The sequence below is a fragment of the Delphinus delphis genome, chromosome 1, assembly GCF_949987515.2.
Source record: "Delphinus delphis chromosome 1, mDelDel1.2, whole genome shotgun sequence".
In the NCBI taxonomy this organism is placed as follows: domain Eukaryota; kingdom Metazoa; phylum Chordata; class Mammalia; order Artiodactyla; family Delphinidae; genus Delphinus; species Delphinus delphis.
This window is the reverse complement of record NC_082683.1, coordinates 25,153,263-25,169,058: the sequence shown is the minus strand read 5'-3', so window position 1 is coordinate 25,169,058 and position 15,796 is coordinate 25,153,263. Positions and strand designations below refer to the sequence as shown.

Below are 15,796 nucleotides of genomic sequence, written 5' to 3'. Positions count from 1 at the left end.
GTGTACAGAATCTTAAAAAAAAGGGCAGAAAACTAAATAGACATTTCTCTAAAGAAGACATACAGATGGCCAATAGGCACGTGAAAAGGTGCTCAACATCACTATTATTAGAGAAATGCAAATCAAAACTACAATGAGGTATCACCATATACCAGTCAGAATGGCCATCATCAAAAAGTCTACAAGGGAATTCCCTGGTGGTCCAGTGGTTAGGACTCAGTGTTCTCACTACTGGGGCCCTGGGTTCGATCCCTGGTCAGGGAACTAAGATCCTGCAAGCCATGCAATGCAGCCAAAAAAATAAAAAAGTCTACAAATAATAAATGCTGGAGAGGGTGTGGAGAAAAGGGACTCCTCCAACACTGTTGGTAGGAATGTAAACTGGTGCAGCCACTACGGAGGTTTCTTAAAAAACTAAAAATAGAGCTACCATATGATCCAGCGATCCTACTCCTGGGCATATATCTGGAGAAAACTGTAATTCGAAAAGATACATGCACCCCAGTGTTCATAGCAGCACTATTTACAATAGCCAAGACATGGAAGCAACTGGAGTATCCATCAACAGATGAATGGATAAAGATGTGGTGCATATATATAATGGAATATTACTCAGCCACAGTAAGAATAAAATAGTGCCATTTGCAGCAACATGGATGGACCTAGACATCATCAAACTAAGTGAAGTCAGTCAGACAGAGAAAAGACAAGTATCATATGATATCACTTATGTGGAATCTAAAAAATGATACAAATGAACTTATTTACAAAACAAAAAAAGACTCACAGACATAGAAAACAAACTTATGGTTACCAAAGGTGAAAGGGTGGGGAGGGATAAATTAGGAGTTTAGGATTAGCAGATACAAACTACTATTAACAAAACAGATAAACAACAAGGACCTCCTGTATGGCACAGGGAACTATATTTAATATCTTGTAATAAACTGTAATGGAAAAACGAAACAAAAGAAAGAAAAGAACTTGCTGCTAAAAACTCAGCTGAAAACATGCCTTCCGGCTCCTGATTCTATTATCAATTCTGGAGCTTTATTTTTGCATCTGTACCATAACCTACTTACTAGGTAGAGCCTATCAGAAACAGAACTCATCTACTGCTCCTCAGAGGAAATGGAACTGGTGGGATAAAACCTTGCATTCAATGATGACCCCCTCAAAACACACACCCTCACATATGTATACTATTTCAGAGTTTCTCTCTACTTACGGCAGAGGTGAGGTTGGGGAGAGGGCACCTACCATAGGCTTCCTCGATGAGGCCACAGTAGGGATTGACCCCTGAGCCACTGCGCTTGCCCTCTTGCTCTCCGAGCCGAAGGATGTTCTCCAGTCCATTGAGGGCGACTTGCACAATCTTTGAATCCATCACAGTCAGCAAGTCACACAGGGGTTTGATGCAGCCCAGGGAGACCAGGTACCTGAGGGGCAGAGACCAGGTAAGTTCTAAATTAAGACAAGGCAAGGGAGGTGCCAGGCAGGTGCTATGGGGCCTCTAGGTCTCCCTCACACACATCGATGCTCTCAGCAATTCACTCTGACTGAGCTTTCATAACCATCCATCCTTTATCTCAAACTCATCACCCTCCCAGTGCTACTGGTTTAGTTCATTTCCATGTAGAAGGCTGCCATGGATTCCTCCTCTTTGTCTCTAATGTCTCCTTGCTGCAGTATTACCTACTTTGAACACACCATTTCCCTGCCTAAAATTTCTGTAGTCCCAGCTCTACAGTCATAACAATACAATCTGGCTCCTAACCTTTTCTAGCTTCCCCTCTCATTATTCCCTTCCGAGAATATTACATTCCAGTCAAACAGTAAAGGTCTCCAGGTTTCTGATTTTTGTACCTTTACTTATGCTTTTTCCTGTCCAAAATGCCATTTACAACCCTGTATCCTCAAAAGCTTCACTCAGTGGCTATCCTTTCTCCTAAGGTTTTATTTATACTGAATATATTCCCCTTCCTAAGCTACAAGCTGAAGGCAAGGCACTTCTCCAATTCCCATCACTCCTACTCAAGTTGATAATGGAAACCAAAATCAAAGAGCATCCTCGCACAAAATAGCTTTCCTATTTGCTTCTCCCAAGTATCACTGCCAAAAATGATTTCCCAAAGAAGCTGCTCTGAATGAGCCATAGCATGGTTCTCTTTCATTTGTATGGATAATTGAGAATTACATAGATTTAAATTCTCTTGAGGGTAGAAAGAGGCAGAGGAGAGAGATGTCTGTGTCATAAGTTTCCATTCTCCAGGAGGGAAAAGAGGTACATGGTTTATAGGAATCTACTTCAGATTCCCATGCTACACTCTAGCAGCTTACCAGTTAAACCCTACTGGACAGGGGCAGACCTATCCCAGAAAAGGCAGTTTAGAGGCCACATGTAAACTGTGAGCCAAGAGGTAGAGTACACATATCACTCAAGACAATGGGAAAGGACTGTGATACCTGATTTGTTCAGGGGTTCCTCCTGATGTGGCATTGGTGATGGCCCAGGCTGCCTCTTTCCTTGTACGGAACTCGGCTTTCTGAAGGATTTCAATCAACACAGGGAAGATATTTGCATCTATGACAGCCTGAGAAGAATTGGGGGGTGGAGGGTGGGGTGTGGGGGAGGAAAGAAAGTCACTTCAAGAAGGATAAGCAAATCCAGACCCCAAATCAGCTAAAAGATTAAGACATCTTCCCCTTCCTGAAAGTTCTTTTCACATAGGTAAGACGCTACAGAGGAACCTGGCTTCTGTTACACAGAATCTTTGACTGATAGCATCCATTGACCCCAATTTCAAAAGGGAAATAAAGTTTTTCTTCTAGAGGGCAATATCCCGCAATGTCTCATGTCCCCAGGCCTTTCTACCTGCTGCCCCCCACAACTTCCCTCCTGCTTGTTCTACCTGTATCTGAGCCCTGTTGCCAGCAGTGATATTTGAAATGGTCCAACAAGCTTCCTTTCGGATTGACTCCTTGGAGCTGCTCAGCAAGTGGAGGAGGCAAGGGAGGGCTGAACAATTAAGAATGACCTAGAACACCAAAAGCACAGGCAGCAAAAGAAAAATTAGATAAACTGGACTTAATCAAAATTTAAAACTTTTGGGTACCAAAAGACACCATCAACATAGTGAATTACACAAATCACAGAATGGGAGAAAGTATATACATATCATATATCTGATAAGGATTAATATCCAGAATATACAAAAAAAATTTTTTTAAATGCAGGTGGCCAATAGGCACATGAAAAGATGCCAAACATCACTAATCATTAGGGAAATGCAAATCAAAACCTCAGTGAGATATAACTTCACGCTTATTAGAATAGTTATCCTTAAAAAATCCAGGCAATGCAAGTGTTGGTAAAGATGCGGAGAAATTGGAACCCGGTACACTGCTGGTGGGAATGTAAAATGGCGCAGCCATTGCACTGTTTTGTGTGCAAAACAGTATGGTGGTTCCTCAAAATCTTAAACATAGAATTACCATATGATCCAATAATTCCACCTCTGGATATATACCCAGAAGAACTGAAAGCAGGGACTCAAACAGATACTTGTATGCCAATACTCAATGCAGCATTATTCATACTAGCCAAAAGGTGGAAGCAACCCAAGTGTCTACCAACAGATGAGTAAATAAACCAAATGTAGCATATGCACACTTGGAATATTATCCAGCCACAGAAAGGAATGAAGGTGTGACATGCTAAAATATGGATGAACCTTGAAAACATTATGCTAAGTGAAATAAGCTGAAACAAAAGGACAAATATATATGGTTCGGCTTATATGAGGTACCTAGAGTAGTCAAACTCCTAAGAGACAGAAAGTAGTATGGTGGTTACCAAAGGATGAGGGGAGGGGGAAATGGGAAGTTATTATTTAAAGGGTACAGAGTTTCAGTTTGGAATGATGCAAAAGTGGTGGAGATGGATGGCGGTGATGGTTGAATAACAATGTGAATGTACTTAATGCCAGTGAACTATACTTAAAAATCGTAAAAACAGAAAAAGTTATGAATATCTGTACACACAGGCACATGCATGCACACACGAACACAAAACAATGACCTAGAAAATGAGTGTGGGCTTGAGTGAGACTGCTCACCTGTAAGAAATTTGTTAAGAATCCCACAGAATTATGCAAACTACTCAAGACGCAAAGAATACTCAGATCTCTAGCCTTTGAACAGAGAAACACTGTATACTGTGCTCTCAATGGAAGTGTTACTAACAGGAGAGTAACAAGAGACATGGGATTCTAAAGGTCTAGGAAGCAGGGGTGAGGTTCCATAGCTTTTAGTATTTCAAAGGTACCGTAACTCAAAATCTGTTAACAATTACTTTACAATGTCCCAGGTAGTGAGTCAGGTTATTCCATTTAGTTTTTCTTCAATAGCACCCAATGGATGATGACTTGCTTCCAATTTATAGAAAAAAGTGAAGGCAACCAAGTTGCCCCCAAATAATATAGAAAGTGGCAGAGCTGGAATTTTTCACTCAAGCCTATGCTTTCTCTCCTATATCATGTTGCCTCCTACCAGGACCAAAGTCTGTGGCAGGGAAGGATTTTGTCCATAGACAGCTGTCCTCCTCCTCCTTACCTGGGTCTGGATGTCATCCCCGGTGACGATGTTACCCACAGCTCTCAGAGCAGGAGAAGCCACTTTGTTATCGTTGTGCCTACAGAGGAGGGCGATCTGATCAGTAGAGGGCCAGCACATGGCATTCAACTCAGCTGACCACCAAGGCCAGCAGCACTCATGGCTCCAGACCTTTGGATAGGGCAGCAGATTGCTGACTGTAGTTCTGAGTTGGAGAAGCTTAGGGAATCTGTACCCTTTCTGACTGAGATCACTCACATTAGAAGTTCGACCAATCTCCGGCAGACTCCAGAGTCTATGACTGCCTGGATCTTCTCGTTGGGGCCATCAGACAGATAAGAAAGGGCCCAGCAAGCATCTGCCAGCAAGTCTGAGTCGCTGCTGAAGAGTAGGCGAGACAGCACAGGCAAACAGGGGGAGACCTGTTGGAAGCAGAGAGAGAGGGACTCAGGTGGACACGGTTACATCATCTCTACCACTAACCCTAACATCGCTGAGCCCTCCTCTACTTAGTAAGTCTAAGACCTGGAGATTTCTACTACATTAAGCCATCAGGCCCACATTTTCACTTTACCATCCAGGCATATGAGATCACCTACTTCATTGACGACTGCCTTTTTTCAGTTTCCCAAGGATGAGACTCTGAGGGTACCCCAAAGACTTGAAAACTCCCATATCAAAATTCCTCCATATGAAGGAAACTGCTTTCACTCAGGAATTGGTAAGAAGCTCTCTTGGGACTTCCCTGGTGGCGCAGTGGATAAGACTCTGTGCTCCCAATGCAGGGGGCCCAGGTTCAATCCCTGGTCAAGGCACTACATCCCACATGCATGCCACAACTAAGGAGCCCACCTGCCGCAACTAAGACCCAGTGCAAGCAGATAAATAAATAAATAAATAAATTTTTTTTTTTTAAAAAAAAGAGAAGCTCTCTTACCTTTGCAAACTCTGGGGGTGGGTTCTTGCCTCGGCACAGGTTTGACAGGGCCCAGACTGCATTCCGTGTCATTGTCAGTCGTGTGGACTTGGTAAGTAGCCTGAAGGGGACAGCAAAGCCAGATCCTGAGCAATGATGCTCTTTTCATAGAGCTGTTGCCTACGAACCCCAGGAGCAAATCCAATCAGACCCCTAAGACTCTAGAAGCCTGTTTCTTCCTACCCATAGATTTAAGTTAAGTGAGCCTGTTTGGCCCCGGAGGCCGACCTACATCTTCACAGAGGATTAGGACCAGCTGTGGCTTATTAAGACCATAGCTAATAAGGACAAACAGAGGGCTGGACTGTGAGTAAGCATGCTAAAACGTTTAAGATAGGACATACTGTGCCCTTAACTGCGGCCACAAGTTCTAAACAAGAGTATTGTTGTCTTTGGAAATAAAAGCTGAAGGTTTAGTGTGAGGGCTTTAGCCATGCACTGTGGAATGATTTTCTGTGACAGGCCCAAGAAGGAGTTATAATAGTAGCCTATGAGATTGTGGCCTCTCAAGAAAAGCTCCTTCCTGTTTTGGTTTAGATGTAGCTCTATTATAAGGGTACAGAGGAAGGGATGGGAGCATCCAGATGACTCTGCAAGGGGTCTTAGATCTGTGGCTTACAACAGAGCTCTCCAATGTACTGGGCATAAACCCATAGCAAATCAATGCATTCCGTAGAGAAGGTTAGATTCTTGCAGGTGCGCTAGTCCTTCCTCTCTCCTCTGGCTCAACAATGAGACAGGTATGACCAACATGAGATTCTACAGTGCTACAAAGTGAGGAGGCACAAGACACAGACCAGTGACACAATCTTCTTACTCTCAAAAGATACTATCTTTTACTCTGGCAATGAGAATGCACTTCTATCATTCTTGTATTCACTCATCGTCTTAAGGTAAACTGCTCCCCAAAGATCTGCCGCATGGCTGCCGGAAAGATACCCCAGGTGCAGATGATAATAATTACTCACGTTAGCAAAGGATTAAGGATGGAACAGTTCAAGACGTAATCTCGGCAGACGGAGCTGTCTCCAGCTATGTTTCCCAGTGCCCAGACTGCCTAAAAAAGGGACGATGGAACTGTCATCCACAGAGCCTAGAGGCTTCTGTGAGTACTTTATACTCACAACTACAGAGTGACACCCACCAGTAACCAGGACAAACACCCCATCAAGACCTTAAACACACTAAATAAGCTCAGGTACCCTCCTTGTTAAAACTGAGCACTTGCTCTATTTTAACTCTGGGAGTTCCTGGTTCACTGGGGGAGGCAGGCTGACATTGTACTGCAGCCAGAGAAGCCAGACCAAGACCTCCTTGTCCCCACCCCCCAGAAAAGGAGAAAATGATGGGAAAATTGCATTCTTGTAGCCTCATAGGACCAACCCTATATGTAGTAATATAGGAAAAAACCCTAGTACCACTCTCCACTTCTATCCAACCAGTGGAAGAAATGGAAGTTGGGTTTTTATGATCTGTAGGTGCTGAGAAATGGGTATTGTGGTGTCTTTTTTCCAGCACCACCTCTGATGCCCAATGTGTGGAGTTTCTTCTACACCAACAACCAATTCTCTGATACCAACTGTGTCAATTCAGTTAAATTCTGACAGTAACTCGGAGTTAGGGCAGATCCCACAGGCTAGGGGCTCAGTCCCACAAGACTGCCCTCAATTTAGATACTAGCTGCAATTCCCAGGTGCTACCCATACTTCTTACCAACTGGCTATAAATTCAGGAGTTCCACAATCTCCTCCTCAGGTTCAATAATTCACTAGAATGATTCACAGAACTCAGGAAAACACTTTACTTACGTTTACCAGTTCACTGTAATATATACAACTCAGGAAGAGCTAAACGGAAGAGATGCACAGGGCAAGGTATGGGTTGAGGAGTGGGGTTGCACAGAACTTCCAAGCCCTCTCCAGTCACGTCACCTTCCCAGCACACTGAGTGTTCACCAACCCAGAAGCTCTCTGAATCTCACTGTTCAAGCCTTTTTATAACCCAATCTCTAGCCCCTCTAACCTCCCTGGGGAGGGTGGGGTGGAGGGGTGGGAAGAGTGGGGGTGGGGTGGGGCTGAGAGTTCCAATCCTCTAATCCTAAATTTGGTCTTTCTGAGGACTAGACCTCCCTTCCTGAAGCTATCTAGGGCCCCACCCGGAGTCACCGCTAATGCGGTGACACAGAGACTCAAGGTGTGTCCCAAAGGGGCTCTTTAGGAATAACAAAAGACACTTCTATCACTAAGAAAATCCCAATGTTTTTAGGAGCTCTTTGCTCTTAACCTCTTAACTGGGGATAAAGACAAAATATACTTTATATTATACCACTGGTACCATCAAGAATTAAGCCAGGGCTTCCCTGGTGGCGCAGTGGTTGAGAGTCCACCTGCCGATGCAGGGGACACGGGTTCATGCCCTGGTCCGGGAAGATCCCACATGCCACGGAGAGGCTAGGCCCAGTGAGCCATGGCTGCTGAGCCTACGTCTCCTGTGCTCCGCAACGGGAGATGCCACAACAGTGAGAGGCCCGCGTACCGCAAAAAAAAAAAAAGAATTAAGTTAAATTTGGGCATTACCTGTTCCTGTACATCCTCAAAGTCCGAGTTAAGCAGCTCTATGAAAATGGGGACAGCCCCTGCTTCAATGACAATTTTGGTCTGCTGAGAGGTTCCAGAGGCAATGTTCGTTAGAGCCCAGGCAGCTTCAAACTGAAAGTGAGATTAAAGCCATGAGTGAGAGGTCATTCCAGATGAGCAGCCGTGCCTACTAGCTGGCTCAGCAATAAGCCTCCTGCCCCTGACTTAAAAACAAAAACAAAAAGCCACACAAGCCTTTCCCTCTCCACCTTTAAATGATAGGAAGAGGTACTGGCAGTGATATAACATAATGGGGAGACAGAATTGGGCTTCCATGGTCCCAGGTCTAGTCCTGCAGTACCACTGCATCCGTGAGTCCTTTGGCAAGTCACGTTTTTATTTCCCGAGCTTCACTTTATTCATCTCTGAAACCAGGATAAGAGTGAGATGGGTCTCTAAAAGTCCCTTTCAGCCAAGTTTCTAATAAGTTCCAATGGATTGACTCATTACCCATTTGTGAGAAGAGAGACCCAGAGAAGCTAAATGGTTCACCTCAGGGTTAGGAGTGGACTAGAACCTCTAGGGTTGGCCAAAAAGTTCGTTCAGGTTTTTCTGTAACATCTTACGGAAAAACCCGAACGAACTTTTTGGCTAACCCAATATATTTATATTTATAATTTAAAATATAACCTCTGAATAATCAGTCTGTCATATTCTGGTATCTTTCCTTTGAGATTGTTTTAGGGAAGAGTTTGTGGGTCTCTTATTTGATTGAGGTCAAGACCTCTGAGGTAACAGCATCTCTTAAATGTTCCCTCAATATCTTGTCTATATCCTAAGAGATGTGTCTGTAGAAACATGCCACTACAATTTCTCGGCAAAAGGGCTTTCATCTGGTAACTCTCCACCCCAGGCCTCACCTGTAATGTACAATTCTCATTCCTCTTCAGAAACTCCACAAACCGATCCACCACTCCTGGAGTATTGATAACTTCATCTATTGGAGGACTAGGTTCTGGAAGAGGGAGAGGAAAAGTCAGGAGAGGCTCTGACTAATGCTTTCACGGGGGTAAGTCCACCATCCTTCCTAGATACTCCTGACCATCCTTCTAAACATTCCCAAACTCCCTTTTGGTGAGGTAGTTTTAACAATAGCTGGTCATGGGGCTTCCCTGGTGGCGCAGTGGTTGAGAATCCGCCTGCCAATGCAAGGGACACGGGTTCGATCCCTGGTCCGGGAAGATCCCACATGCCGTGGAGCAACTAAGCCCGTGCGCCACAACTCCTGAGCCTGCGTGCCGCAACTACTGAAGCCTGTGCACCTAGAGCCTGTGCTCCACAATGAGAAGCCACCGCAATGAGAAGCCCGCGCACTGCAATGAAGAGTAGCCCCCGCTCACCGCAACTAGAGAAAGCCCGCATGCAACAACAAAGACCCAACACAGCCAAAAATAAATTAATAAATAAATTTATATATATATATAAAAAAACAATAGCTGGTCATTTTTGAACTGTATAAAATAGCTGAGATGCCAAAGAGTAAAGCCAATCCTAATTTAACTATGCTCACCTTTGGCTTCCTAAACCTAAGCAAGTAACTAACCTTACTTACCTAAGCAAGTAAAGAATTAAGGGAGAGAAGACCAAGGGAGGAGCAACCCTAGTCTAAACGCTTCCCTTCCAAGACCAGCATTCTTTTCTTGGGAGGAAGAAAAGTCAGGGAATATTTTTCCCATCATACATCAAATTTTTACTGAGCACAAACTATGTGCCAGACATGGTTCTGGGTATCGAGGATACAGTAGTGAACAAAACCAAAAGTCTATGCCCTCGTAGAGCTTATATCCTCGTGATGAGAAATATCCTGGTATGTCAGAAGGCAGTAAGTGTAATAGGAAAAAAAAAGAACAGGTAGGGCAGGGTAAGGAGACTGAAAATGCTGCAGGGGTGGGGGGAGCTGCAATTTCTGATAGCGTGTCAGGGTAGGCTTTACTGAGAAAGTAGGATCTGATCATAGAAATGTAGCAGCTGTCACACAGTTATCTGGAAGTAAAGGATATCAGGCAGGGGAAATAGACAGTGCAAAGGTAAGAATGTGCCTGACTTGTCCAAGGACACCAAAGCCAGCAGGGCTACAGCAGAATGAGTGAAAGGGAATAGTTGATGAGGTCAGTGAGAAGAAACAAGACGCTAAAGTCACGCAGGGCCCCCTGCGGAAGACTAGGCTTTGTACCTTTGGAGAGCAGTTTTCGGAATTTCTGTGTGGTTGCTAACTGCAGGTCAGAATCGTCAGAAAAGAGCATCTCCACCATCTCTCTTGTGATCACGCTCTCCTAGAACATAAAACAGGTTCATGACTTTGCAAACCAATACTAGAGCCAGATATGAGCTCATAATCCTGTTTGGAATCCTCCTTTCTAAAGACTTGAGGGCAAGAGGAAGGGGTAACAGCAGGCTCAGAAGGTGTTTAATCCACAGCTGCTTCAAGTTGGAACATTTGGAAGTGATTCTTAACCTCTGAGGCAATTGATAGCTTCCCTTAAATGTTTCCTCTGGTGTTTCCATCAGAGATGAATCCTTACTGACTCCTTAAGTTGACCACCTACAAAAGGGCCCATGGAATAAAGAGCTTAGCATGGTTGTTGGTAAAGCTAACTAGATGATGTGAACTGACCAATTTCTGTTCTGTAGAAGCAGGTACTTCCCAAGCTTGCCTGGGAAGCTTGCAAGGGTCTTACCCCAGTGGTAGAGCTCACATAGGAGTCCATGAGGAGACTATCGAACATGGCGGCTTCTTCATTAATCAGCTCCACATTTCTCCGTTTAAAAAGCTGAAAATAAAGAGAAGAGACGGTGGTAAGACTTCTTACCGAAACAAAGAAAATAAAGTATGACCCAATGTTAAATTATGGCATAACTGTCAAGGAATGCTACTGTATGAGAAAATGCCAAGCTTAATATACTGATATGGAAAGATATTCAAGGGCTTTACTTTCTATGTTATAGATTGTTTACATTTTTGGAGAACATTTTTATAAGCAAAAAAAAATCTTTTAAAATTCCTGTGCCCTTTGTATAAAAGGTGATGCATATAAAAGGCTGTGAAGGAAAGAAATAATGGTAAAGCAAAAGGGTGGGCAAAAGCAGGTTAGCATCTAGATCTGGGCAAGGAACCAATTTGGTGGTGGCGTGTGGTGCATGGTGCGTGGCAGTGTAGACGATGAGGCATTAATACAATCTCAGTTCTAGGGAGACTTACAAAGAATGGACTCAAGAAAGAGAAGTAAGGCAGCCCAGATGGCTGACAAAATTCTTAAAGGGCCAGGCTTGGGGCTGGGCCTTGACGGCCAGATCTAACAGTGACTACTGGCTAAAAACAAGGGGTTAGCACTAGAATGTTATATTGAAGATATAAATGATGTCCAAGTTGTTCTAAATTATGGAAAAGGAATAAGGGACAGTTCTTTCTCAAAGCTTCCAAAATTTCTTTACAACAAAGGAAGCTGGATGAGCAGCCCACAGAGATAAGCTACTTTCCCAAGAGGAAAGTGAGAGTGCAAGGTGGAGGTCAACCATGGTGGCTGGCCTGCCTCCCTGAAGAGCACGTTTGAGAATACTTGGGCTAACCCACTTGTTGCTCCCGTTTCTGCTTCCGGAGCTGAATGCCCTCCTCCTCTCTTCTTCGCCTCATTTCCTCAGGGTTTAGGGCATTGTTCTTATAGCTCTTCATTCGATAATTGTCTTTCCCTGGGCTCGCCATGGTCTCTGGAAGAAGGGAAGATACAAACATATTGGCAAAGGCTCTTAGGAGGACAGCATTTCCTTCTCACTGGCTTCTTTCCCTACCCACCCTCCCCTTCTCACGGGGACTCACAGGTTCCCAAGGAGGCCTAATAATCTCGGTAACTGCACCTGACATCTCTAGTACCACCCACACACAAACAACAGTCTCCTTTAATCATAACAAACTTATTAAGTAAGTGCTATTACAGCAATTGATATAAGCAGAGGAGTTAAAAGGTGTAGGCCCTGGAGGCAGATTGTGTGGGTTCAAATACCGGCTCTTCTACTTGTTAGCTGTGCAACTTTCAACAAGTTGCTTTAACCTCTATGCCTCAGGAGCTCATCTTTAAAACAGGGATATAATAATTCCTATTTCATAGAGTTGTTAGAAGGATTATATAGCTTAATACATGAGCACGGAGTTGTTAGAAGGATTATATAGCTTAATACATGCAAAGTACCATTTAGAACAACAGGCATATGGTAAATGCTCACAAGCTATGATCACTTCTATGACAAGACAGAAAAGTTATATGACTTGCCCAATAAACTCAAATATATTTAACCTACCCAGGTGATATACGTTATTGTGTACCCAATTCAGTGGAATACCATGTATTTTTTTTTAATAACTCATGTGGCCACCCATCTATATTTTAAAGAAATTTAAAATTTTATTCTGTAATATTTGCTACATACAAAAAGATGAAACATAATGTAAAGTTACCAAGTAAAATAATACAATGAGCATCTGTCAACTCACCACTAAACCTAAGAACTAGATTATTAATATGCCTGAATCTAGTAGTAGGGTCTTCCCCTATCCCAGGCGCCTCCATCCCCACTCCAACTCCAGCCAAAAGAAAACGGCTATGATGAATTGTCATTATCTTTGCTTTTGTTTTTATTAATCACATATATGTTTACCCCTAAATACTGTATCATACTATGTTTAGTCTACTGAGAATTGTCGCCCCTCCACTGGGTTTTTGTTTTTTTCTTTTTGCGGTACGCGGGCCTCTCACTGTTGTGGCCTCTCCCATTGTGGAGCACAGGCTCCTGATGCGCAGGCTCAGCGGCCATGGCTCACGGGCCTAGCCGCTCCGTGGCATGTGGGGTCTTCCCAGACCGGGGCACGAACCCATGTCCCCTGCATCGGCAGGCAGATTCTCAACCACTGCGCCACCAGGGAAGCCCCCTCCACTGGGTTTTTAAGATTCACCCATGTTTTTGCATGGAGCTGTATTTCTTTAATTTTTCCTATGTCATATTATTTTACTGTATAAACACATCATAATTTATTTGCATTTCCCTGATGATTAGTGATGTTGAGCATCTTTTTCATCAACGTGTTGGCCATTTATATGTTTGCTTTGTAGAAGTGTCTATTCAGGTTCTTTGCCCATTTTTAATTGCATTATTTGTGTTTTTTTGCTATTGAATTGTGTGAGTTCCTTATATATTTTGGATATTAATCCCTTATCAGATATATGGTTAGCAAATATTTTCTCCCATAGGCTGCCTTTTCACTTTGTCGACCATTTCTTTTGCTGTAGAGAAGCTTTTAAGTTTTCTAGTTCAAGATTTCTCGTTTATGTGATCCTACTTATTTATTTTTGCTTTTGTTGTTTGTGCTTTTGGTGTCATATCCAAAAAAATCATTGCCAAGACCAAGGTCTTTTTTCCTGTGTTTTCTTCTAGGAGTTTTAACAGTTTCAGGTCTTACAATTAAGTCTTTAATCTATTTTGAGTTGGCAAATAACATCTTAGTCTTCACTTCCCAGACCCTCTGAAATAGTCTGCAGATCATACTTTGAGAACCCCTGCTCTAAGGAATGAATTGCTGGGTTTAGGCAAGTAGATGTTAAACTTCACCAGATAGTACCACATTGCCTTCCAATGTGATGCCAATTCACACTAGCTCAGCAATACGTACCAGGTTCCCACTGATGTATATCCTATTACTCAGAATTATCACTTTTGCCAATCTAATAAGTATAAGGTACTTCACTGGGATAATGATTTGTATTACTAATAGGGTTAGATTTTATGTTTATTAGTCATGTTTCCCTTTCTGTGAAAAATATGTTTATGGTACTTCGAATATTTTTCTATTGAACTACTTGTCCTTTTCTTATTGATTTATAGTTCTTTAGATATTCTAGTTATTAACCATTTGTTAGTTATTTGTATTACAAATATTTTTTAGGAGTTTGTATCTTTTCATTTTTTGCAATTTTCACTTTATGGAGTTCTTTAACAAGTTCTTAATTATAATGTAGTTAAATTTTTCTTTAATACTTAGCTTTTTCTGTGTGCCTTGTTAATAAATCCTTTCACGCTCCCAAGGTCAGAAAGATACCCTCTCATGTCTTCTGAAAGTTTTAAAGCTTGCCCTTTACATGCCAGTGTTTCATATACATGAAATTTGATTATTTGTGTATAAGCTTTAGGAAGTTAACACAAAGTCTGAACATTAATGACTTAGGTACACAGGTTAGGGAAAAAAAGAAAGAGAAATCATACAGCAGAGAGAATCAACAAGGCAAAACTTGGAACTTTCAAAGATGAAAAATAGTCAAGTCTCTGGTGAGATTTCTCAAGAACAAAAGAGGACACAATGTTAGGTAACTAAAGAGACTGAAAAGCGAATATGAACAACTTTATGCTAGCTAACATGTTTGAAAAGACAAATTCCTAGAATAATATAACTTGCCAAAAGTGACTCAAACAGAATGTGACTAGCCTTATAACCATTAAATATACTGAATCAGCACTAAAGAATATTCCCACAAAGAAAATGCCAGGTTTAAATGGTTTTACAAATGAGGTTTTAAAATAAATATATAAATTTATTTATTTATTTTTGGCTGCATTGGGTCTTCGTTGCTGTGTGCGGGCTTTCTCTAGTTGCAGCGAGCGGAGGCTACTCTTCATTGCGGTGTGCGGGTTTCTCATTGCAGTGGCTTCTCTTGTTGCGCAGCACGGGCTCTAGGTGCGTGGGCTTTAGTAGTTGTGGCTTGCAGGCTCTAGGGCTCAGGCTCAGTAGTTATGGAGCATGGGCTTAGGTGCTCCATGGCATGTGGGATCTTCCCGGACCAGGGACCAGGGCTCAAACCTGTGCCCCCTACACTGGAAGGCAGATTCTTTTTTAAAAAATTAATTAATTAATCAATTAATTTTTGGCAGTGTTGGGTCTTCGTTGCTGCACACAGGCTTTCCCTAGTTGCGGTGAATGGGGGCTATTCTTTGTTGCGGTGTGCGGGCTTCTCATTGCGGTGGCTTCTCTTGTTGCGGAGCACGGGCTCTAGGTGCGCAGGCTTCAGTGGTTGTAGCACGTGGGCTCAGTAGTTGTGGCTCGCGGGCTCTAGAGCGCAGGCTCAGTAGTTGTGGCGCATGGGCTTAGTTGCTCCGCAGCATGTGGGATCTTCCCAGACCAGGGCTTGAACCCATGTCCCCTGCATTGGCAGGTGGATTCTTAACCACTGCGCCACCAGGGAAGTCCTGAGCTTTCTTTTTTTTCCCATAAATGTATTTATTTTATTTATTTTTGGCTGTGTTGGGTCTCCATCGCTGCGTGTGGGCTTTCTCTAGTTGCGGCGAGCGGGGGCTACTCTTTGTTGCAGTGCACGTGCTTCTCACTGTGGTGGCTTCTCTCGTTGTGGAGCATGGGCTCTAGGTGTGGGCTTCAGTAGTTGTGGCAGGCGGGCTCAGTAGTTGTGGCTCACGGGCTCTAGAGCACAGGCTCAGTAGTTGTGGCACATGGGCTTAGTTACTCCGTGGCATGTGGGATCTTCCTGGACCAGGGATCGAACCTGTGTCCCCTGCATTGGCAGGCAGATTCTCA

The 15,796-nt window shown here is 43.2% G+C and overlaps 1 protein-coding gene across 1 annotated transcript in view; it reads right to left on the bottom strand.

The window, feature by feature from the left end:
• The window catches only part of KPNA6 (karyopherin subunit alpha 6), a 51,607-nt gene that overhangs the window by 6,106 nt on the left and 29,705 nt on the right, over nt 1-15,796 (bottom strand). The window contains exons 2-13 of the mRNA XM_060018168.1: nt 11,798-11,931; nt 10,905-10,997; nt 10,400-10,499; nt 9,087-9,181; nt 8,167-8,298; nt 6,559-6,647; nt 5,552-5,651; nt 4,873-5,036; nt 4,615-4,693; nt 2,913-3,038; nt 2,467-2,594; nt 1,261-1,439 (exon numbers count right to left, since the gene is read on the bottom strand). Of these exons, the coding sequence (XP_059874151.1) occupies nt 1,261-1,439; nt 2,467-2,594; nt 2,913-3,038; nt 4,615-4,693; nt 4,873-5,036; nt 5,552-5,651; nt 6,559-6,647; nt 8,167-8,298; nt 9,087-9,181; nt 10,400-10,499; nt 10,905-10,997; nt 11,798-11,931 (1,419 nt within the window). The remainder of the gene's footprint in view (nt 1-1,260; nt 1,440-2,466; nt 2,595-2,912; nt 3,039-4,614; nt 4,694-4,872; nt 5,037-5,551; nt 5,652-6,558; nt 6,648-8,166; nt 8,299-9,086; nt 9,182-10,399; nt 10,500-10,904; nt 10,998-11,797; nt 11,932-15,796) is intronic.